Source organism: Diaphorina citri, unplaced genomic scaffold (genome assembly GCF_000475195.1).
Source record: "Diaphorina citri unplaced genomic scaffold, Diaci psyllid genome assembly version 1.1 scaffold1002, whole genome shotgun sequence".
Lineage (NCBI taxonomy): Eukaryota > Metazoa > Arthropoda > Insecta > Hemiptera > Psyllidae > Diaphorina > Diaphorina citri.
In genome coordinates, this window is record NW_007378433.1 from 1,026 (window position 1) to 24,921 (window position 23,896).

The window sequence follows — 23,896 nt, forward strand, 5'->3', positions numbered from 1 at the left end:
CTATCAGATGGGTACACCACTTCCGTTTGGAACTTGGCCGGACGCACTAACCATTTGAAACAGGCACCACTTGCAAATATGATCACACGTTCAATGTAATTTGCACTTTAGATTGAATCATTTAGCAATGATACTCGATAATGTATTCCAATAGAATTAATGAGTGAAAAACACCATGGTAATATATTTGGGTAAGTTTTAGTAAGTTCGTCGGGTCGTTTCCGAGTGAAAAAATACCATAGTAACATCATTATGTAAGTTTTAGTAAGTTCGGGTCATTCCCGAGTTTAAAATAGCATAGTAACATTATTGCGTAAGATTTGGTAAGTTCCGATAATTTCCATGTGAAAAATGCCATAGTAACATCATTGGGTAAGTAAGTTCCGACCATTTCCGAGTGAAAATGCCGTAATATCATCATTGGGTAAGGTTTGGTAAGTTCCGAACATTTCCGAGTGAAAAATACCATAATAACATCATTGGGTAAGTTTTGGTAAGTTCCGAACATTTCCGAGTGAAAAATACCATAATAACATCATTGGGTAAAATACCAATGCCTCTGTCTGAACGTTCTTCATGTCCAAGTAATATCATGATAGATAGATAATAATTTTATCTGTATGACACTCATAATAATTTCAACTAATATTATGTTAATGATATACATTGCCATGGGAATAATTTCGAGTGATCAAATAGGCTGCCCGTGTCTATGAGTGTCACACTATTCCAAATTGGCAAATTCCTGGGTTCAGTTGCCAAAATAGTTCCTGACTGAATTTCATCACACCGAAATCGTATCCATGTAGGTTAGCTCAGAAAACATTTGTGTAACCAAAAGAAAGAGTCCAAATAGTCTTTCCTCCTCGTTTTCTTGAATAGATGCAAAATTGTACACATTCAATCACTTCGACGGGTCACTTTTTGGTACTCTAGTGTTTACCCAGCCTCTAAATGGGCAATATGGAGTAGGTATCTTATCGCCCATCTTATAAGAGATACACTAAGACACAGACTCGTAAAAAGGTCAATGGAGCAGATATTTCATTGTTCCTATAAACCCACTTTTTTTAAAAAGCTCCAGTTAAGTCCAGTAGCACAATGGTTTCATAGCTTACCTAATATCAGATGGGTACGCCACTTCCGTTTGGAACTTGGCCGGACGCACTAACCATTTGAAATAGGCACCACTTGCAAATATGATCACACGTTCAATGTAATTTGCACTTTAGATTGAATCATTTAGCAATGATACCCGATAATGTATTCCAATAGAATTAATAGTTAAGATAACTAAAGTGAGGAATAATTGAGACCGCTCCATACTTTACAAGGACTAAAATCTGAAGATAACATCTTTTGATGGAAGATAACTAAAGTGAGGAATAATTGAGACCGCTCCATACTTTACAAGGACTAAAATCTGAAGATAACATCTTTTGATGGAATTTTTTTTTCAACATTCGTAGATATTAAATAAATGCAGATGTGCTTACTAGCAGGACCGTATTTACGAGGGGGAGAAGGGCCGCCCTCCACCCCTCGAGCTTAATTTTTCTCCTTAACCGTAGGCCAGACTCTGGAAATTTGAAGCGTCCAGCCCTGATGGGTATATCACTGTCTAAACTCACGGCCCCCCTCCCTCGACAAAATCCTGGATACGGCCCTGCTTACTAGTAGTATTTGCAGATAACATCTCTCGATGGAACTTTAACATCTGTAGATACAAATGTAGTAGTTGTAGAGTAGTAGGTAAAGATATAGTAGGCAGATAACATATCTACATTTATTCTCGGTTGTAGTTATGTTTGACAAGTTAGTCATCTGTAGGGTTTATAGTTAGTGTTATGTTATGTGTCTGAAGGGTATAGTTGGTGTTATGTGATGTATGGACATGGTCGTCCAGGGTTCCTCTCGCAGACTCTGCGTCTCTGATGTCATCTTTGGTAAATTTAGTGGCGTCCTTCGTCCTTGACGCACGATTTCCTTAAGGCAAACTGGAGGATATGGAACTTGGCTTGATGGAATCGTGACTTGCTTTTGCATAGTTGTTCGCTTGATTATAGATTGATCTCTGCAGTACCCATCAGGTATTGGTTATGTAGGGAATGGTAACTTTATGCCGAAAAACGATGAAATTCTGTTTCGTGTTAATATAGGCCGGGCGGCGCTTCGAACTCTTGATTGGACAGTCTAGGCTCTACACTGTTATGTAGGGAATGGTAACTTTATGCCGAAAAACGATGAAATTCTGTTTCGTGTTAATATAGGCCGGGCGGCGCTTCGAACTCTTGACGTTCGCGCGCCTCCCGGCACGCTTGATCTTCGGGGTAAACCTAGAAATGATGACAACCTGACAACAAAACTTCGAACTAAGAGGAGACAAGGCTTCATTATCTTTGGCCGGAGGCCTTTAAACAGGAAGTAGACCAGCTTAGTCTGGCTAAGTGCAAGCCTAGGTCTTGTAGTAAACGCACTATTACAGCAGTAGGTAGATCGTGTATTTCAAGTTATAAGGTTTTCCAGTGGGTTTAGAAACAGCAGAGGGATACCTCTTGTGGTGTTAATAGGTTGTGTAGGCACTACTACTAGAGATAAATAAAATCGCTTTTGTAGTAGACACATATTATATCACGACTATCAGGAGTATTGGTTGGTAAATATGTAGATGAATAATGGATAGCTCTTGCTTCAAGTTGCTCTCTAGGGTCGATATCTGAGAGCTCCTCAGTTAAGTTGTCTTAACTGAGCTGTCAGATCGTGTGTCACTCGTTCTATCCGGATCTTTTTTCCGCCTGGATTATCCTTCCGTATTTGTTTACCAAATGGAATGCCATTTTTGTACCTATTAATTACAGTCATATTTTGACTTTGCGGAGCGGAGCGCTACCGCATTTTGTAATCTACGTCCTTCGATAATGGTTTTTTATTGACGACCGTTATGCATCGATGGCGTAGGGGTCAACCCCAAGACACGATCTCTTGCTAAACGGAAGGGTGCAGGTTCAATCAGTGGATGCCCTTCGCATTGAACCTTTACGTACTGTTTCTTTAGCGAGAGAAATTTCAGGCTGGTATGTTTTCTCAACTCCCTCATGTTTAAAGTTCCCCAGCCAGACTTCTGTCTCTTTCTTTCTACATATAATTGTCTAATATCTCTTTGTTTTCTTTGCTCCCCAGGACATTTCACTCAGGTTGTGTGGAAGAGCAGTTCCAAACTTGGAGTGGGCATTGCCAGGAAGAACGGGCACATCTTGGTGGTAGCCAATTATGATCCACCGGGCAACTACCAGGGGCAATACGCCAATAATGTGAGAAGATCTTGAAGATTTGTGTTGCCAGCGGAGGGTACCAGTTCCCGATGGAACACTGAAGCAACGTCGAGCGTGTTTGATATCCGGATGGGTTACCATTTGGAAAATCGTGTGCTGCTTGAACTTTGGCTAAGTGACAGGATACCAGCCCGAAATTTCCCTTGCTAAAGAAATAGCAAAGGTTGAGTGTGAATGCCATCGACTAGTAAAATTTTGTAGCCAAAACCAATCACCTTAGCTATAAGGGTGATTGAGAGGCTGACGAAAAACGCCGACCTCGTCTGAAAACGGACTTTCGTATCGTGTATCCGACACTGGAGATATCATATAATCGTACATCATGCATTATTTTTAGGAATATAAAATGCCTCATTTCGCAAACTTGGCACAAAGTTATTGAAGATGCGAGCCTGCATATTCTATTTGCAGAAATTAATGGGAAAACGGAATCAATGGAAAATTCTCTGCAGAATTTGGAAGGAAACCTGATGGAAACATGGGCCTAGGTCATTAAGGTCTCAAGGAGGAGTTATGGTTAACGCAAGGTGACTTTCACATCAGCGGATCGGATGATAAAAATTGTGTTCAGGATGAATGTTCGTCACAAATACATATTATTCCCCGCTTAATACGCTATGCTAATTTTTCTGATTTGACTTGGACTCGAACCACCAAAAACCAGATCCATTGTCCACCATGCTAACCACTACACCACTGAGGTTGGTAAGAATAGGCTGATACTTCTAACATCAAAACAGATTCTCAGAAAAAGTTGAATCCGCGAATGACTGACCCTAATTCAACTACCCATTTGGGGTGGACCCTAGAAGGACCTTTGTGAAAGGTAGACGAAAATGGCTTAAAAATAAATAAATGAGCCCCAAACCGCTGCCCCCCCCCCCCCCCCCCCTCGCCAAGACACGTTTTGAGGTCCCTAGAGCCTAAATCCGAAGTTTCAGCCATTGGTCCGTGTGTGTGTCTGTCTGTGTGTCTGTCTGTAAACAAAATATCTCGAGAACGGTAAGAGCTAGAGACTTGAAATTTGGTATGTAGCTGTCAAATGTGACAAGGATGCGACACGAAACTTTTGGTTAAGACCGGTGTAACGCTTGGCGGCATTTTACTGCTTTTTGGCGGTTTTCGGTGTAATTTAACAATATCTCGAGAACGGTAAGAGCTAGAGACTTGATATTTGGTAAGTAGTTCACAAATGTGACAAGAATGCAACACAAAACGTTTGGTAGAGATGAGTGCTGCGGTTGGCGGTATTTTGACCGCTTTTGGACAGATTTCGACCGTTTTTTGGCGGTTTTCAGCTATAGCGACAAAACGGTTAGAGATATTGTAAAAGTTAGGGTAAAAGAACACTCAAATAAGCATCATTCAATAGGATAAGGAAAGTCGTGTGATGTTCACACCAGATTTTTTTCTTTTCTTTCGAGGTTTTGAGGGTTTGATAGAGGGAACTGTAACTGATGAGGTCCTATCTTCTCGAAAACAAAGATAGAAGGGAGACGGGTTATAAGAAAGCCAGCCGTTCCGAGAACGAACATTATGTTTGGGATGAAATCCGCGCCAGGCGGGAATCGAACCCGTGACCTAGCAGACGCTAGACACCCTTCAGGCTAACTAGGCTGGCAAGGTCTATGATTGAAAGAAATCATAATCATAGACACCTCCACTGATGCAATCACAGTTATCCCACAACTAAACCCGTACAGTCGCCACTACAATGTCCTGACATCAATCACATCTGCAGTGACCTGATAAAACCACGACACTGATTCTCACATCCTCTCAAACTTAAGACAAGATGTCATGTAATTTTGGACAGGTGATTTTCGATTTTCAGTTTTTGATTCAGTTGTTGGCCAGATTTTTTCCGTTGTGGACTTGCTTTGAAGATCAGTAACGCTAAGATCACCAACATCAATAAGTTACCTACCTACTAGTTTCTTTCAAAAAACGCTTGGACCACCAAACGAAGTGAGCTTCAAGTTTTAACTCAAAATTCTGAATCAAACACTGTTGGTCCGATTTTGATAAAATTTTGGAAAATATACAGTCGAACTTGTCTAATTAGGACCCGTCTAAATGGGAAACCTGGATAAGCGGGGGAAAACATTGCCGGTCCCTTGGCTTCCCAATTAAACAGGTTCGACTGTAATTGGATACAAACTTTTATTTCTTAATAACTACCTACTACCCAAGGCAGTTTGAAAGAAAAAGAGTGCTTTTTACCGAAAAAATAGACAGAACAAGTTGAACGAAGAATGGATAAGTATGATAAATACGACATTTTCGATTCTTCTATCCACCACCACGAGGTGTCGCCTAGATATCCCACCACATTGCGCCTGTAAGTACCTCCCTTATCTACTTATGACTTTAACTTTCTATTATTTCCATACCAATATATGTAGGTAGGTACCTACTTTTTTTATTTGATAAGCTGATAAGTGAACATTTAGAATACTTACATTAAAAAGTAAAAAATAGGTATCACAATAAATTATACAGTAGAGACAATATCGGGGGCCATACAGATACCTATAAATTTAATATAAGTTTATGATAGCAATTAAAGTAATAAAATTTTAAAGCGCCTAAAAGAAGAAGAAAAAAGTAATAAAATTATTGTTTTACTAAGTACCACGTATTGGATGGTTTCCCAATGCTTTAGATACCCACATAGGTATAAATTATCAATCTATTAATGTACATCCTCCCAAATGTTTTACAGGACAAACCATAAGTTTGAGAGTAGTATCGAACCCGTAACTTCTCAACTGTAAGTCGGAGAGTGCTAGAAGTTGCACCATTCGATTTGTCGCGAAAAATGACATAGGAATGACTTTTTCACAGCTCAAATATCTTTAACAGAAACCGCTGAAGGCCTTTTCAAAAACAGTATTTTTTTTTTCTTGAATTCGCCGAGTATCGAACCCATAACTCCTCAACTATAAGTCGGATGAGGCTAGAAGTTGCACCAATCGATTCCTCGTCAAAAGTTCCATTAGAGAGACTGCTAAGTGGACCCGGAAAGTGTATTGGGGACTTTTATGGGACAAAAAACTGATTTTACGGGTTAATTTCTTTAGGGTCACTTTAAGGTTGAACACCCTATATATGACAATTATAAAATTTCATCATAATGATGTTCCATTCTTATCAATAAAAGATAATTAAAATAGTCATTTTTATTAAATGTAATAAACTTACCTTGCATGGCTTTTAATTTGTTTTATACTTTTTTTTGTAGGCACCTACTTTTTGCATAAAATGGGCGCTCTTCTCCCAAATAACAGTATTTCTTCAACAGTAGTTGTAAAGAATTTATCGTACAAATTACAAATACTTTGTTTAGACTAATTTAGACCGTCACAGGTAGGACTGAAAAGTGCCTTATTTTTCCTTATTTAAGCAAGTCTTGTTTTAAAATGAAGTTCTACTTGATGTTTTTACTGCTTCTTGGTTTGATCTACTTGTCTGAGTAAGTATTTTTAAGTAAACCTATTTTATGGTACAAGGATTTTAGCCATGGCGCGGGTTCGATTCCCGCCATGGCCAGGGTCGAACTTTATCTTAAACAGTTTAAGTTCTTTTTGGGAAAGGTTGGCGATCAGAGGACGATAAGAGTGTTTTTACTGCTTCTTGGTTTGATCTACTTGTCTGAGTAAGTATTGTTAAGTAAACCTATTTTATGGTACCTACAAGGATTTTAGCCATGGCGCGGTTTCGATTCCCGCCATGGCCAGGGTCGAACTTTATCTTAAACAGTTTAAGTTCTTTTTGGGAAAGGTTGGCGATCAGAGGACGATAAGACCTATGTTGTTACAGTTCCCTCTATAAACCTTTCAAGATCTTCTTCTTCTGTTTCTTCGCCTTTTCCCGTGTACAGACGGGGTCGGCGTTTTTCGTCAGCCTCTCAGTCAGCCCTAACTAAAGTGATTGCTTTGGGCTGACATTTGGTTTTGGCTACAAATTTTACGAGTGGACGTCCTTCGCACTCAACCTTTGCTATTTCTTTAGCATGGGGAATGGAGCAGTTGCAAATGGGTAAAAAATATTAATAAAAGGTCGATTCCTATGTAAAAAGTTGTGAAAAATCCAAATCTGAAGTCAAAACTCCGAAAAAGTAAATTTAAAAGGTAAAAAATTCAATTTTCATTTGCCGATCTAATGAAAAAGTTCGAAGAGTAGTGACGTCAGATTATAAGAAATGATGCGCAGAAACGTATGCGCACAAACACATCAATGTGTTGCCTACGCTCGGGACAGTTGATGTGACGTCATCGCCTACAGGAGCGTATGCCGTGACGTCAGATTTCAAGATTTACCGGTTCTGAGGCTTATAGGTATAGGGGGGAAAAGGCCCTAAATGTTGAGATAAGCTTATCTCTTGTGAGGATAATTGAGTAGCTAATTTAATCGGATAGCGATCGGTGGTGACGTTACCAACGTAAAAGGATGGACAAATGAGAATTAGTGGTAAAGGAGGCACTTAGTAATGCTTGTGATATCCACAAAAGTTATGTACATTGTACAAGCTCTCTACTTTACTACAGATAATTCATGACTTGATTCTATTAGTATCCAAAGTTATGAAGAAGCTCTCTGCTTTACTACAGATAATTCATAACTTGATTCTATTAATTAAGAAAATATAGGAGCAAACTAAGTGCTTGCAATTTTTGCATACATGGTTAAGCTATTGCCTTTCAAGATTTATAATGAAACAAATGTACATACAAACACACCAAAGGAAAAATTAAGTTGAAACCTGGACTCTTTTTCATTCAATTAATTTCTATTCTAATACATTGTTGATTTGTTCCATTTCAGGACTTGTGTTGGACCTTGTTCTTGTAGCCTTACTCAAAGCATACACGTATGGTCTCCGTCACTGTTTCAAATGCAAGTCAATTTCCTTGTTGGTAAGTTATCGTTCCTATTATGTACATATAGGCCTGTAAAAATATTATGTACTAAGAAAATATAGGACGTCTGGCTGGGGGACATTAAACAGGGAGTAGACCAGCTTAGTCTTGCTGGGGGACTATAAACAGTGAGAATATCAGCTTGAATTCCCCTTGCTAAAGAAATAGCGAAGGTTGAGAGGGAAGGGCATCTACTCGTAAAATTTGTAGCCAAAACCAAATGTCAGCCCAAAGCGATCACCCTAGTTAGGGCTGATTGAGATGCTGACAAGAAATGCTGACCCTGTCTGTACACGGGAAAAGGTGAAGAAGACTAAGAAAATATAGGAGCAAACTAAGTGCTTGCAATTTTTGCATACATGGTTAAGCTATTGCCTTTCAAGATTTATAATGAAACAAATGTACATACAAACACACCAAAGGAAAAATTAAGTTGAAACCTGGACTCTTTTTCATTCAATTAATTTCTATTCTAATACATTGTTGATTTGTTCCATTTCAGGACTTGTGTTGGACCTTGTTCTTGTAGCCTTACTCAAAGCATACACAAGACGTAACAGACCCGCAACTAACCAGGCTGATATGTTTGGATCTGTAGGACCAGACAAATTCTCATTTCCATCAGGTAAGAGTCAAATCTCATCATGAATTGTTTGTGGTAAAGCAGAGGCCTTTCACAACTTTGGAGGATACAAATAACCTGTGACCTCCAGCATGCAAGCCTAGTGATACACACTAGACCACAGATATTGTTTTGAATTATATTATATTTGGGGGATTTTTTTTTTCTCTTTATCAAAGGCGTAATTCTCTCCTCAGGTCACGTGTCTCGTGCAGTATACATCACATTCTTCTTTCTCTACTTGCATCCCGTGGTCAACTTCTTCCTCCGTGCACCTCTCCTCTCCTGGTGTACCAGTTTGGCTCTCTCGCGAGTTCTACTCCGGCGTCATTTCATTCTAGATGTGCTCGGTGGCTTTGTGTTGGGTCTTCTGGAAGCAGCTTTCATATCCTATATTTGGTTTGAGAAAGATACGTGTATCTATTTGGTCACGTTTCTGAGTGACCAACGATTGGGGGACTATGACTAGAATATCTGTCATACGGATTTCTAGTCACTTTTCAACTTGACTCACGGGCGCGAGGTTTACAAAAATTACAAAGAGTGTCCATCTACTATCAGCAATGTCCAAAATATGAAGTGCCTTTTTCAAATGATTGATTTCGTTTTCCATGTGCTACAGGGCCCAGCCTTGTGAGGGGGGAAACAAGCAATTTTTCCTTCCTCTAATCAAACACTTATTATACATAAATTAACAAAAAAATCGCATTTACACACCTAAAATAATAATAATAATAATAATAATAATAATCGCCTCCTTTAGACACAAATCCTCCTCGTCTATGTCCTCATCCAGTAGACCCAGGAATGTATGTCCCAGCCTCCCTTGGATGGGTCCATAGGATACGATAGAGTTATCTTGGTTCTGGGTATTTTCACGTTTAGGTATGTATTGGATTTGTAATATGTACTTTGTAATGAAAACGTGTAATAGAAAGTGAAAATCAAGCGTGTTGGGAGACGCGTTGTTGTTGTTATTGTTGTTGTTGTTGTTGTTGTTGGTTGTTGTTGTTGTAGCGACGTCCAACAAGTCAATTCAGGTATCCTCCTCCTCCTCCTCTTCGAGTACAAGGAAGGTTGCAACCTTCTTGGGTTTCACCCAAAGATCTTGTATGGTAAGTTGTGTTGGTTTGAGTAGATATCTGAATAGATGGTGGACATCATGTGGTTGTCCTTGGCATAGGGGACATTCATTTTTGGTTGCTGGGTCCAATCTATTCAGGTACGCATTGAGTATCCTGGACCATCCGGAACGTAGTTGTGCCAGCTGAGATCGAGCCCTCCGGGTCAATTGCTTCTCCTCGTCAGCAATCGGTGGTGGTGGAGCACCCAGCACTCTATTAGGTTGCAGTTTAGCGATTGAATCCTCGACAGTGCGGGTGTGAAATTGTGAATGTCGGCGCAGCTCAGTTAGTCAGTTTGAGATGAAGAGGGTCAATGGATAATGATGGTACGCTTCTATTTCAGGTTTCATAAAGCTGAGAGATCTGCTGATGCAACGCGGGGGAAGCGGTTTGCTGACTAGAGCGTTGCAAGGGTGACCAGTCACGTGACTAGAGAGGAGGTATTGCTGACTGATCATCATGTTATGTTGTTCTTTTACAGGTATCAGCTGACATCCTGAGTGGAGATGATCTATGCCGGACATAAGGAGACAACCGATTGATGTTCTTAGGGCGGCATTCTGGCAGACTTGCAGTTTCTTCCAATTCCCGGTAAAAAGACTTTTCATTTGATATATAGGTCGATCAGTTTTGGATAAGAAGTCCTTCTATGGGGACAGACAGAGTGACAGACAGACGACACCGAAGCGAATACAATAGTCCGTCCATTATACCTTTTTATTACTATTGTAATAATGAAGGAAGGACGGACTAAAAAGTGCATAAAAACTAATGCCTCTGGTTTCATTGCTTAATGCAAAAGTGGTTAAAAGTAGTGACTTCAAAGAGGAAAGTGAGTTAGGGAAGATGTGAGAACTTTGCCCCCATGAAATGGCAACATTATGGTGTGCAACTCTCCAGTTTAATATCATTCAGCACATTGGCAAACACGGGACTAAATGTGATAGGCTCCCGGTGGCGGCAGCATAGTTGACAACTGGGCGTTTTTTTGCAATGAGTGGTTTAATATTCGTTTTAAGACATCGGCAATAGCATATTGAACAATTTACGAACGAATAACTAAAGTTAAAAAACTTGGTGTGTGCTTGGAACCTGGAGAAGTGATAACTCTCGAACCGTTAGTCCTATTTTGATGAAATTTGGCCAAAAAATGTTCAGCACAAAGCGGTGCTCAAATACTTTTTAGAAGCCTCCTGCGTCGGAAGTCTGTTCTCGAGTTCCACAGTTCACTGAAACACTTATGAATATGATAAATGATGTGAGAAATACTTACGTTTCAGTTTCTCCACCACATTATTCACTTGAGTTTGCTGGGATTCAACATGTAAACTACTTTTGGTTAACACAATCGTTTTGTCATCAAGCAAATCCTTCTTGGCAAAACTCTGTTTGCTCATCATGTTCATAATGGTACCACCTGAAACACGAAAGTTATTGCAGGAGTCATTTATGTTTCCTAGTTTGGTGAGTTCCGCTGGTATCTTTTTATTCTTTTGTATTTGTCTAATGGGCATTACAACCAAACTGCAGATAATTAATGTATCGGTCCCTGTGTCAGTTTATTCTTGAACTCGGTATTAGTCTACTAATTATACAAATATTTATTTGGAAAAAAGGGAAAATCAGATTATCCTGAAATTTATTCCCATGTTCTCAAATGTCCACTCCAGAGGATGAGAGGATCCTAAAGGAGTTCAAGTATCTCACTTGACACTCACCAGCCAAAGTAACACATTGCTCCAGATACTTCATCTGCTGTTGTGATAACGCCACAAACTTGAGACCTTGGAACAAACACCGGCGTTTAGGATTGGGCAGAAATGACACCGACTCGTACTTAGCTGCCTGTTCTACCACAGGAGGAACGTAGTCTTCTTCCTTAGGATACCAACCGGATCCAGAGGTGAGAACTTTGGACAAGCTTGACCAGAAGGCTGGGGTCACTATGTGCTTGACACTAGCCAGGGCTGATACAACCTAGGAATATGAAGGTGATGTGAAAATGCATATTATCAGATTGATAAGTCCAACTACAGAGTAATATTGGGTTATTTGAACTAAAAACAAATAAAACAATGCATTATGAGGACAGTGAATTAATGATGGGAATTGAAAAAAAAGAGCACTTTAAAATTTAACAACTCGAACGCTCAAGCCAAAGACTGACAAACTCCATTTCTGAAAGGTACAGTGTTGTTGAAAAAGTTAGAGGTGAATTAAAGTAGATAAGTATATGAAAGAATCGTAGCAATATTCTAAATTTTGTAAAACTAACTTTTTGAATACACCAATTTCCTAAAGGATCACTAAAAATAAGAAACGTGATAGAATATGAACTTACTTTAGGTGTGACTACAATGCCACTCATTGTGAGATGAGTAGAAGCATTGGTCCAATCATTATGATATGGAATGCTCATATCTTGCAGTAGATCCTTTAACTGTGAAGTTACTGCAGGATCCAGCTTTGATGAGGTAACTACATAGGTATATTTGTACACACTGTAAACGGAAATAAATATCATAACAATGCACTAGGTTTTTCTTCTGGTACCTTGTTAATTACTGGATATTGGTAACCAACCTGGGTAAATCTATTGCATCTTGAACTATTTGGCACAGGGACAAAATTATTTTTTGATGAGTACAATTTTCGTAGACATTACGTTCAATTTCTTGCTTGTCTTTTTTCCCCATCTTCAAAGAAGAATCCAAGACCCCAAAAAGAACAATTCAAATCCAATTTATTTCAAATGAAAATAAAGTTGACTTGTTTTTAACTTACAACCAGATGTGCCACTGAAGTCCAAATCTAATTTTGTCTCCCGTTTTCAATACAATTTTGAATACACCAATTTCCTAAAGGATCACTAAAAATAAGAAACGTGCTAGAATATGAACTTACTTTAGGTGTGACTACAATGCCACTCATTGTGAGATGAGTAGAAGCCTCGGTCCAATCATTATGATATGGAATGCTCATATCTTGCAGTAGATCCTTTAACTGTGAAGTTACTGCAGGATCCAGCTTTGATGAGGTAACTACATAGGTATATTTGTACACACTGTAAACGGAAATAAATATCATAACAATGCACTAGGTTTTTCTTCTGGTACCTTGTTAATTACTGGATATTGGTAACCAACCTGGGTAAATCTATTGCATCTTGAACTATTTGGCACAGGGACAAAATTACTTTTTGATAAGTACAATTTTCGTAGACATTACATTCAATTTCTTGCTTGTCTTTTTTCCCCATCTTCAAAAAAGAATCCAAGACCCCAAAAAGAACAATTCAAATCCAATTTATTTCGAAATGAAAATAAAGTTGACTTGTTTTTAACTTACAACCAGATGTGCCACTGAAGTCCAAATCTAATTTTGTCTCCCGTTTTCAATATTGCCACACTGTTTGGTTCCATTCTATTGTTTGTGTTATCTGATGACTTCTTGGTAAAGTCAATGGGTTGGATATTATTATTGATGTAAGTACCATAGCGGGAACCTTTGTCTTGTACTTGCAACACAAGTTCTCCATCCTGAAATGTAATCAACAATATATCTGAAACAACAACTTTGGAACTTGCTAGGAACACAATTCTTGTCAAGTGAATGTTGTGTAGCAAGGAAACTCAATGGGCTATTATAGCTTATAAGCCCTTGCTACAAAATCTTTAATGTTTTTCAAGCTATGGCCAAGAAAAGCTTTTCTTTGCCAATTTTGCAAAGTTATATGTCAAATTCATCCTGTTTAATTGACAGGAATAATGTGAAAGATACTTTACCTTAGTAATGAGAGTTAGTTCAGCATGGTTTCTACTTATACTACAGTCATCACCACCGAGACACAGATCACTGTCTTTACGACCAACTTTGTATGTTTTACCTTCAATCAATCTGAAGGTTTTTTCTGGAATAAAATGTGATAAATTTTAAATTGATTTAAAAAAAAGGTTGTTTTTACGCCTGATTTTACAGGCAATTACAAAGGCAATAAATAATCTTAAGTTTTTGTATGTACACTAAGTGTGATGGTATTTTATAGTAGGTAACAGAAACACTCACTTGTGACTTGAATTAGCGCAAGAATAAAAAGAGGTTTGAGAAAACCAATTATTAGGTAAGTACCTACGAAAAACGAAATTTTACTTCAAATTCTTCAAAAGTTGTGAGGTCTTGACGTCTTGAGAAACAGAAAATAAAATTTAATATTTATAAAAATTACAAGTCAAAAATAAACAAAGAATTTATGGTGGGAAAGGGACGTTTTATGAAAAGTAAAATCCCATCCCCCTACTGTTGTCATGGGATTTTTCTCGAAAAATCTCGTCCTCAACACGCTCCCCTGTGCTAGATCCCGAATTTTTTTGACAAGTGACGAATTTTTCTTAAAAAGAACTCGTCTGAAGATGAAAAAGTTTTTGGAACGTTCAAAAAAGCGGGAATTTTTAAAATTTAGTTTTATCACTTTTATCTGAGTTTTATTTTAATTTTTTGAGTGGTTTTGAGTCAGGACTATTTTTAAACATCTCTCATCTCTCTAAAATTCATGTTGTAAGTTGTATTTCTTCTGGAGTGATAAAATAAGCTGATGAAAATGTGTTGAGATTAAATAAACAAGAAAAGATCAAATAACACTTTTGGAATTCGGACAAGTTCACTGTAAACTACTCATTATCACAATTGATTATCAAAGAACCACTCTACAAAGCTTTGCTAAGAAAAGGAAACTAGCATAGCAAAAGTAGTAGGTAAGTTATACTTATCAGAAAACACTTTACTTGCAACTAATTCTGAGTGCCGAGTCCACAGTTGCCCAACCCAAACTCGATCAAAATTCAAAAGATGTTGAATGTAATCAAACTATTTTTTTTTTTTTTTAAGAGGTTTGACAGAGGGAACTGCAACTGCTATGGTCTTATCGTCCCGAAATCAAAGAGAGAAGAAAGACAGGATAGGAGAAAGCCAGCCGTTCCGAGAACGAACATTATCCCATCAGGATAAAATCCGCCCCGGGAATCGAGCCCGGATAGGAGAAAGCCAGCCGTTCCGAGAACGAACATTATCCCATCAGGATAAAATCCGCCTCGGGCGGGAATCGAGCCCTGCAGCCTAGCACTTACAAGGCAGATGCACTACCAACTAAGCTAACTAGGCTGGCAAAAAATCAAACTAAAGTAGGTACCTATCAGGCAAGATGGTGATTTTGATATAACGGAGTGCTTAAACACCTATTTATTTTATCCAAATTGAAATTTATTCACAGGACAAAATGAAGACCACAACTAAACAGCCACCTAGTCCTCCAGCTCGGAAACGTGAAGTCCCTGGCATTGTTCGTGGAATATTGAAGTTTGATATGTTCTTGACGGAAAAATTGTGCAAAATGGTTGACAAGTTTTTCCCTGGCAGATATTATCGGAAATACTACAAGATGTTGGAAGTAAGTGTGTAGGGTGTAGGCTATTAGGCACCAGATATCAGATGTTTACACTCTGCAAAATGGTGTAATATTCACATCAATTTTATCAGTGATTTTTTACTTTCTATTACTACAGTATAGCGGAGCTATACTAGTAATGAAAGTATTGCAATCGGTCCAAATTTTCAAAATCGGGATTTTCTTCTAATGAATATCATTAGTGTAGGTCAGCCATCTTGTAAAAAAAACCCGACTTTGGGTAGCTCATCAATAAATTATTATTGATTGTTTCTCTCTTTCAGTATACATGTCATAGTATTCCATGGTTAGCAGGATGGCTCATATTCATCTGGCTTGTATGGTCTCCGTCACTGTTTCAAATGCAAGTCAATTTCCTTGTTGGTAAGTTATGGTACCTATTATGTACATATAGGCCTGTAAAAATATTATGTACTAAGAAAATATAGGACGTCTGGCTGGGGGACAAAACAGGGAGTAGATTAGCTTAGTCTTGCTGGGGGACTATAAACAGTGAGAATATCAGCCTGAATTCCCCTTGCTAAAGAAATAGCGAAGGTTGAGAGGGAAGGGCATCTACTCCTAAAATTTGTAGCCAAAACCAAATGTCAGCCCAAAGCAATCACCCTAGTTAGGGCTGATTGAGATGCTGACAAGAAATGCTGACCCTGTCTGTACACGGGAAAAGGTGAAGAAGACTAAGAAAATACATTTTGTGTCCAAAATAATGTCACACATGGCCTATTTATTATTACAAATGAGATCACTGACATAACTCAGTGATTCATCCAACTTAAATTAATTGGCTAGATTCCCAAACCTAGCTCATATCCATGAAAATCACATGAGAGTGGGATTATTAGTTAGTACACCTACTTGCTTCCTACTTATGAAAATGACAGAGGTTCATAAAATTTTATTGGGGAACTGTCCTCAAATATAGGAGTGAGGTGTGAATTTTTTCCACTACCAACCTAGATCCAAATAGTTAATCAATACTTGTCCATGAAACATGTCTTTGTTTTAATGTATATACCCTGTTTTTTTTTTTTTTCATTTCAGGAAAAAGGCTCACCAGCAGCGACACAAGTCTATGAAATGGGATGAAATGAACATATTAGCCACCCACAATCCACCCGACAAAGACTACGGGTTTATGAAAATTGACGAACCCAAGACTCCATATCATAGACACTTATCTGACGATGAAGATGAGACGGATGCAGTTGATGCAAAGGATTTAGCAGAGAGACTGAAATCAAGCATTGTGGACAGACCACGAAAACTTTCCACAAGTAGTGTTGAGTAAGTGAGGTGTGAATTTTTCCCACTACCAACCTAGATCCAAATAGTTAATCAATACTTGTCCATGAAACATGTCTTTGTTTAATGTATATACCCTGTTTTTTCATTTAGGAAAAAGGCTCACCAGCAGCGACACAAGTCTATGAAATGGGATGAAATGAACATATTAGCCACCCACAATCCACCTGACAAAGACTATGGGTTTATGAAAATTGACGAACCCAAGACTCCATATCATAGACACTTATCTGACGATGAAGATGAGACAGATGCAGTTGATGCAAAGGATTTAGCAGAGAGACTGAAATCAAGCATTGTGGACAGACCACGAAAACTTTCCACAAGTAGTGTTGAGTTGCCACCCGATGATAGTGAAGATGAAGAGGAGACTCCAGAACAAAAAGGTAAACTTATAAAACAGAAAAATAAATCATGGCTGAAAAGAGATGACAGGAAAATTTAGATCTGTGGTTCTGGTTTTCCTTTTCAGAAGGTTACTATCACAATTTTGAAAGGTAATGTAGTCTGTAGTCAGCATCATGGGTGAGAGAGATGACGAAAAATTAGATCTGTGGTTCTGGTTTTCCTTTTCAGAAGGTTACTATCACAATTTTGAAAGGTAATGTAGTCTGTAGTCAGCATCATGGGTGACAAAGTTAACAAATAATTTTGTTATACTCATTTCTCTCTGTTCCTTGTTTTTCAGCTGCTAGAATGGAGTTTGATAAGAAACGTAAATCTCATTACAATGAATTCTACGCTGCCAAACTAGCGCGGAAATTGATGGAGGAGGAAGATGAAGATGATGAAGGAGATGAAGAGAATCAGAACAAAACCATGAGTGCCCTGGATGAAGCTGCAATGAGCTCAGCCAGTACAAGTTAAATTCAGCTGGGATTGTATACAAGAAGGAACTACCCAGTGTGTAGAATATCAGATGCACCAAGTGAGGTACCTATATAACATACCTTATAAACCTTAGAGAAAATGAACCTTTAGAAGCAAGTAATCTGTGGCAGCATTAGAAGTAAAATATTACTCAATGGGTGAACTTTATATAAAAAATAATAATTAATTAGAGAAGTTTTGTACTGTTGGGATGCTCTCTAAAATTAAACGTGCCTTCAGCATGGCATGACACAAAAGTATCTTTTGCTAATTTATTTATTTATTTTTTTCCTTTTAGGTATATCCTAAACACTAAACTATTCAATAAATAAATACCTCAAGTTTCTACAAAATACTTTTGTGTCATATAGGCTATCAACTCATTTGAGTAGTTCCTTGTTGTATGGTCTAAAAAAAAAAAAAAAAAAAAAAAAAAAAAAAAAAAATGGGTTTTTTTTTTTTTTTTTGTGTTTTTGAGGTCACATCAAATGTCCCGAGCAAAGTTACCTCGCAGGCAACACATTAATGTGTTTGTGCGCCTACGTTTCTGCGCATTTCTTTCTGCTCTTCCGCAAGCTCGCTTGCATACTGGTGCTATCTAGTGGACGAAAAAAACAACTGCGTAAAGTCTGACGTCACACATCTTTGAACTCTTTCATTAGAACAGAAAATAAAAATTGAATTTTCGACCTTTTACAATTATTTTTTCGGAGTTTTGACCTCATATTTGGATTTTTCCTAACTTTTTACATAGGAATCGACCATTTATTTATAATTTTTACCTATTTGCAACTGCTCTATTCCTTATTAGCATAAATTTTAGAAGGCATGATCTACTTACATAATCTTCCTCATCCCGTAGCAATCCTCTATCTTGTAAACTCTCAGCCTCCTGATCTGCCCGGAAGTTTTCCACCGGACTATCTTCTTCCATCAACCTCTTCCTGCCTCCCTTTATTTCACTCGCATATCCATTAGCCTTCTGTGTACCCTTTCCTGGACTTCCCAATGTTGTAGGACTTTCCATACTCTCTCCATTCTGTTGACCTACTAACTCGGTTTGGAACCGACTTGCATCGACGAAACATTTTTTGGCAATGGTAGGAGCTCCGAAAATATTGTCTTCCTCAGATTCATCTAGACAGACATCTTTAATCACGTTATCCTGGGTTTTGTTCCACAGGGAAGCATTTGAAGTGGTCACTGAAGTACCTTTACGGAGACTAGTGGTTGTGTTTTCAAATATATTGTATTCTTCTTCATCACTATCAACACCGAATTCGCTCTTGCCAGTTGAATTCAACACGGACCTGGTACTTGTATTGAAGGACTTTTGGAGTTCCAGCCCTGACTGTTTACTTGTACTTGGTAAACATGTATAGCTTAGGCTGTCAAGAGTTCTATTGTTTCTTGCATTCGTTTTGGCATTCACGAGTCGGCTTTGGATGGAATGTACAGAGCTGGTCGGTCTATTGAAGATGCTATCGTCTGTTTCGTCAACTGCTTTGGATTTAGATTTGGTTTTAGCTGTGCTACTTCTATCACTTATATCTGGATCGTGAACAGTTCGAACCAAGTTAGTTTTCTCTACAAGTGTGTCCTTGTCCATGTTATTTACTTTGTCGCTTAGGATATTGGTAGGTTCTATTCTGCTAGGCGTTGTTTTGGTTTTGATCATCTGCCTTTCAAGATTTATAATGAAACAAATGTACATACAAACACACCAAAGGAAAAATTAAGTTGAAACTTGGACTCTTTTTCATTCGATTAATTTCTATTCTAATACATTGTTGATTTGTTCCATTTCAGGACTTGTGTTGGACCTTGTTCTTGTAGCCTTACTCAAAGCATACACAAGACGTAACAGACCCGCAACTAACCAGGCTGATATGTTTGGATCTGTAGGACCAGACAAATTCTCATTTCCATCAGGTAAGAGTCAAATCTCATCATGAATTCTTTGTTTGTGGTAAAGCAGAGGCCTTTCACAACTTTTGAGGAAACAAATAACCTGGGACCTCCAGCATGCAAGCCTAGTGATACACACTAGGCCACAGATATTGTTTTGAATTGTGGAAACAGTAAATTATATTTGGAGATTTTTTTTCTCTTTATCAAAGGCATAATTCTCTCCTCAGGTCACGTGTCTCGTGCAGTATACATCACATTCTTCTTTCTCTACTTGCATCCCGTGGTCAACTTCTTCCTCCGTGCACCTCTCCTCTCCTGGTGTACCAGTTTGGCTCTCTCGCGAGTTCTACTCCGGCGTCATTTCATTCTGGATGTGCTCGGTGGCTTTGTGTTGGGTCTTCTGGAAGCAGCTTTTATATCCTATATTTGGTTTGAGAAAGATACGTGTACATATTTGGTCACGTTTCTAAGTGACCAATGATTGGGGGACTATGACTAGAATTCTAGAATATCTGTCATAGGGATTTCTAGTCACTTTTCAACTTGACTCACGGGCGCGAGGTTTACAAAGAGTGAACATAATTGGCGAAATCGTCCATCTACTATCAGCAATGTCCAAAATATGAAGTTCCTTTTTCAAATGATTGATTTCATTTTCCATGTGCTACAGGGCCCAGCCTTGTGGGGGGGGGGGGGAAAAATGACACAAATCCTCCTCGTCTATGTCCTCATCCAGTAGACCCAAGAATGTATGTCCCAGCCTCCCTTGGATGAGTCCATAGGATACGATAGAGTTGTCTTGGTTGGGTATTTTCACGTTTAGGTATGTATTGGATTTGTAATATGTACTTTGTAATAAAAACGTGTAATAGAAAGTGAAAATCAAGCGTGTTGGGAGACGCGTTGTTGTTGTTGTTGTAGCAACGTCCAACAAGTCAATTGAGGTATCCTCCTCCTCTTCGAGTCCAAGGAAGGTTGCAACCTTCTTGGGTTTCATCCAAAGATCTTGTATGGTAAGTTGTGTTGGTTTGAGTGACTAGAGAGGAGGTATTGCTGACTGATCATCATGTTATGTTGTTCTTTTACAGGTATCAGCTGACATTCTGAGTGGAGATGATCTATGCCGGACATAAGGAGACAACCGATTGATGTTCTTAGGGCGGCATTCTGGCAGACTTGCAGTTTCTTCCACTGTGTTTCACTGATGTGTGTGGACCACATCACGGCAGCATAGTTGACAACTGGGCGTTTTTTTGCAATGAGTGGTTTAATATCCGTTTTAAAACATCGGCAATAGCATATTGAACAATTTACGAACGAATAACTGAAGTTAAAAAACTTGGTGTGTGGTTGGAACCTGGAGAAGTGATAACTCTCGAACCGTTAGTACGATTTTGATGAAATTTGGCCAAAAAATGTTCAGCACAAAGCGGTGCTCAAATACTTTTTAGAAGCCTCCTGCGTCGGAAGTCTGTTTTTAAGTTCCACAGTTCACTGAAACACTTATTATGACAGGGCGGTTGAAGATATTCGGGACTCTTTTTCTCCACTTATTTGTTCGGTTGATGGTGCGTTGCATCTTGAGTTCACATCCTTCCTGAAAAGAATAGCCTCAACACTAAGTGTTGTTGTTGTTGTAGCGACGTCCAACAAGTCAATTCAGGTATCCTCCTCCTCCTCTTCATACGAATGAACATCATTAGTGTAGGTCAGCCATCTTGTAAAAAAAAACCAGACTTTGGGTAGCTCATCAATAAATTATTATTGATTGTTTCTCTCTTTCAGTATACATGTCATAGTATTCCATGGTTAGCAGGATGGCCAAAATATGTAGGTTGAGCTATACTTCGTATTTATTTATTTTTTTTTTCGTATAGCTCCTGTGGTGTAAAATATTGAATAGACTTGTAAATGGTTCATCGTATACCCCAGAGGGATTTAAGAACTAATAAAATTTGTGTATGGACATTTCAAACTTTAAACAAAAATTTATTAAAGATCAGGATTTCAATTTTGATAAATAAATAGATAGGTGGCAATTTGTGAATCAAACAGTCTGAAAATGTATTGTACAAAATATCTCACAGTTCAATTTTCAATAGTTTATTTATTCTTTGCTTGAGATTAGATCAGGATTTCAATTTTGATAAATAAATAAATAAATAAATAGATAGCTGGTAATTTGTGAATCAAACAGTCTGAAAATGTATTGTACAAAATATCTCACAGTTCAATTTTCAATAGTTTATTTATTCTTTGCTTGAGATATGCATTTCCAATATTACACTGACTATTTTTGATTATTGTTTTGTGCAAAATTTCAACTTTTGTTGTTCACAAAAACCCCAAAAATTGTCAATTTATTTGTTTATTATGACCTAACTACTTGGCATTTCCTGTTGATTTATATTATTGATTTTCGATAATACCTGACATAAAGTATATGATTAAAGGAATCACCATGTCTCATCTAGCTGATATATAATTTATTATAATATGGAATGTTTTTTTTTATGATTGATCTAGATACTATAGATAGAACTCTTGTAAATAACCATAAATTGACTATTAAAAAGAAAATATATAATACTACTTTTCATCGTCAAAGCTTATGTAGAGAAACAAAGCCTCTTTTCTGTAGATTTCAGTACTAATCTTTCCCATAGCACTTCCATGTAATCTAATTTTATGTGCGGGGAGAAAAATAATCTCTGATATGAATGTTATAGTTTTTAAAGATTTCAGTTAACGGGATGGTCAATAGATCAGTTGCGCTTACTTGGGTGATGTTTCAAAGTCATAGAGCAGGAAAAATGAGGACCAACGGAATATTTCTTTTTCTTCTATGACCTCTAGATCCCGAGATAAATCGATTTAAAAAATACCGGTAAATCGTGAACTTTGACGTCACGGCATACGCTCCCGTAGGCGATGACAGAAGTGATGTTACTTGTCTTTTGTGGGAACGTGTTTTAACAAAACCACATTTTGTGAAAATAAAGGTATTGGGAAAGAAGGTAGGTTGAATACCCAAGTATCTACCGAATAGATCAGTTGCGCTTACTTGTGTGATGTTTCAAAGTCATAGAGCAGGAAAAATGAGGACCAACGGAATTTTTCTTTTTCTTCTAGACCAAAATAAATGGAGGCTGATTCCTACTTTGGTTGAGCTAAGGGAAAAAAAGACAACAAAGTGATAGTAAAATTAGTTAATTGTTATCAGTACCTACTATAGGTGTCATTTTGCTTGAAATAAACATGCTCAGTTCTATCTCTATCAATAGATCAGTTGCGCTTACTTGGGTGATGTTTCAAAGTCATAGAGCAGGAAAAATGAGGACCAACGGAATTTTTCTTTGTCTGCCAAAAAAATTACGCTGGTTTTACTTTTTTTTATAATTTTTGTGTGTTTGTAGATGTATGTATTTTTACATAGTATGTATAGATACTTTTTGTGAATTTAAGCGTTTCACATATAAAAATATAATAAAGAGTCAATAGATCAGTTGCGCTTACTTGGGTGATATTGCAAAGTCATAGAGCAGGAAAAATGAGGACCAACGGATTTTTTCTTTTTCTTCTTGATGAGCTTCTCCTGAGGAGAAGAACAGAGAGTCCTCCCTCTGGTGTAGTCCCATAATAGGTACCCTGATTGAAATATAGTCCATTACAGATGGAATATCTATCTTGTTATTCATGATGCTATATAATAACATGAGATAGTTGTATTCCCGCCTGCTTTCCAAAATATCCAGATCCAGGTTTTTTGAAAGATAACACCCAGATCTTTTTTAAAGGAAACCCTTTGTAGGATAGAATGCTTCATTTTATATTCGTATGTAACTGGGTTTTTCTTTGTTGTTTTTTTTTTTTTTTTTTTTTTTTTTTTTTTTTTTTTTTTTTTTTTTTTTGAATTTTCGACCTTTTAAAGTTACTTTTTCGAAGTTTTGACCTCACATTCGGATTTTTCACAACTTTTTACGTAGGAATCGACCTTTTATTAATAATATTTTCCCAATTGCAACTCCTCCATTTGGTTGCAAAAAACTCGCTATTACCTATGGGACTCCGTCAGTATATTATCTTCATCCGGCCCGAAGGACCACATCTTCATCCGGCCCGAAGGACCACAAAACAAACTCCTTTAAAGCAAAGCACATTGCATATACAAGTTAATAAAAGGCTTTCAAAAAAATGAAAAATTCTCCAGAAATCCCTCTAGGAAAATTTCCCACCCGAGGGAAAAATTCGTTACGTTGGGAAAAACTCGACTTGCGGAAGTAACAAAAGTGGTAGAAATCGTGAGCCCAATTTTTATCACAACGAAAAATGTAGAAATCGCGATTTAAATT

At 37.8% G+C, this 23,896-nt stretch overlaps 3 protein-coding genes and 1 long non-coding RNA gene across 4 annotated transcripts; 3 read left to right on the plus strand and 1 right to left on the minus strand.

The window, feature by feature from the left end:
- Window positions 1–8,205: 8,205 nt before the first annotated feature.
- LOC103513640 (phospholipid phosphatase 6) lies at window positions 8,206–9,599 on the plus strand (the record flags this gene model as incomplete). The annotated part of the gene is given in 3 exon segments (XM_008478486.3): window positions 8,206–8,251; window positions 8,757–8,879; window positions 9,074–9,599. Coding segments are annotated over 3 exon segments (441 nt in total), but the record flags the coding sequence as incomplete, so codon positions are not given.
- Window positions 9,600–9,633: 34 nt separating this feature from the next.
- Window positions 9,634–21,170, plus strand: LOC113469239. The gene is made up of 2 exons (XR_003392711.1): window positions 9,634–10,440; window positions 20,592–21,170. It is a non-coding gene; the product is annotated as an uncharacterized LOC113469239 (long non-coding RNA).
- LOC103513643 (nibrin) lies at window positions 10,966–13,994 on the minus strand. The gene is made up of 5 exons (XM_008478489.3): window positions 13,786–13,994; window positions 13,349–13,539; window positions 12,905–13,064; window positions 11,719–11,977; window positions 10,966–11,417 (listed from the first exon to the last, which is right to left on the minus strand). The coding sequence occupies exons 2-5, from the start codon at window positions 13,420–13,422 to the stop codon at window positions 11,239–11,241; spliced, it is 672 nt and encodes a 223-aa protein (XP_008476711.2). The 5' UTR covers window positions 13,423–13,539; window positions 13,786–13,994; the 3' UTR covers window positions 10,966–11,238.
- Window positions 14,485–20,165, plus strand: LOC103513641 (phospholipid phosphatase 6). Its single transcript, XM_008478487.3, has 5 exons — window positions 14,485–14,751; window positions 15,267–15,443; window positions 15,725–15,824; window positions 19,443–19,565; window positions 19,772–20,165. The coding sequence occupies exons 2-5, from the start codon at window positions 15,273–15,275 to the stop codon at window positions 20,023–20,025; spliced, it is 648 nt and encodes a 215-aa protein (XP_008476709.1). The 5' UTR covers window positions 14,485–14,751; window positions 15,267–15,272; the 3' UTR covers window positions 20,026–20,165.
- Window positions 21,171–23,896: the final 2,726 nt, after the last annotated feature.

Excerpts from the sequence above, each read along its gene's own strand:
- LOC103513641 (XM_008478487.3), top strand. The coding sequence starts at position 15,273 with ATGAAGACCACAACTAAACAGCCACCTAGTCCTCCAGCTCGGAAACGT. Across the intron at positions 15,825-19,442 it reads GCAAGTCAATTTCCTTGTTG|GACTTGTGTTGGACCTTGTT; the intron begins GTAAGTTATGGT and ends GTTCCATTTCAG. Across the intron at positions 19,566-19,771 it reads CAAATTCTCATTTCCATCAG|GTCACGTGTCTCGTGCAGTA; the intron begins GTAAGAGTCAAA and ends TTCTCTCCTCAG.
- LOC103513643 (XM_008478489.3), bottom strand. The coding sequence starts at position 13,422 with ATGGAACCAAACAGTGTGGCAATATTGAAAACGGGAGACAAAATTAGA. Across the intron at positions 11,978-12,904 it reads GCATTGTAGTCACACCTAAA|GTTGTATCAGCCCTGGCTAG; the intron begins GTAAGTTCATAT and ends TCATATTCCTAG. Across the intron at positions 11,418-11,718 it reads GCAATGTGTTACTTTGGCTG|GTGGTACCATTATGAACATG; the intron begins GTGAGTGTCAAG and ends TTCGTGTTTCAG.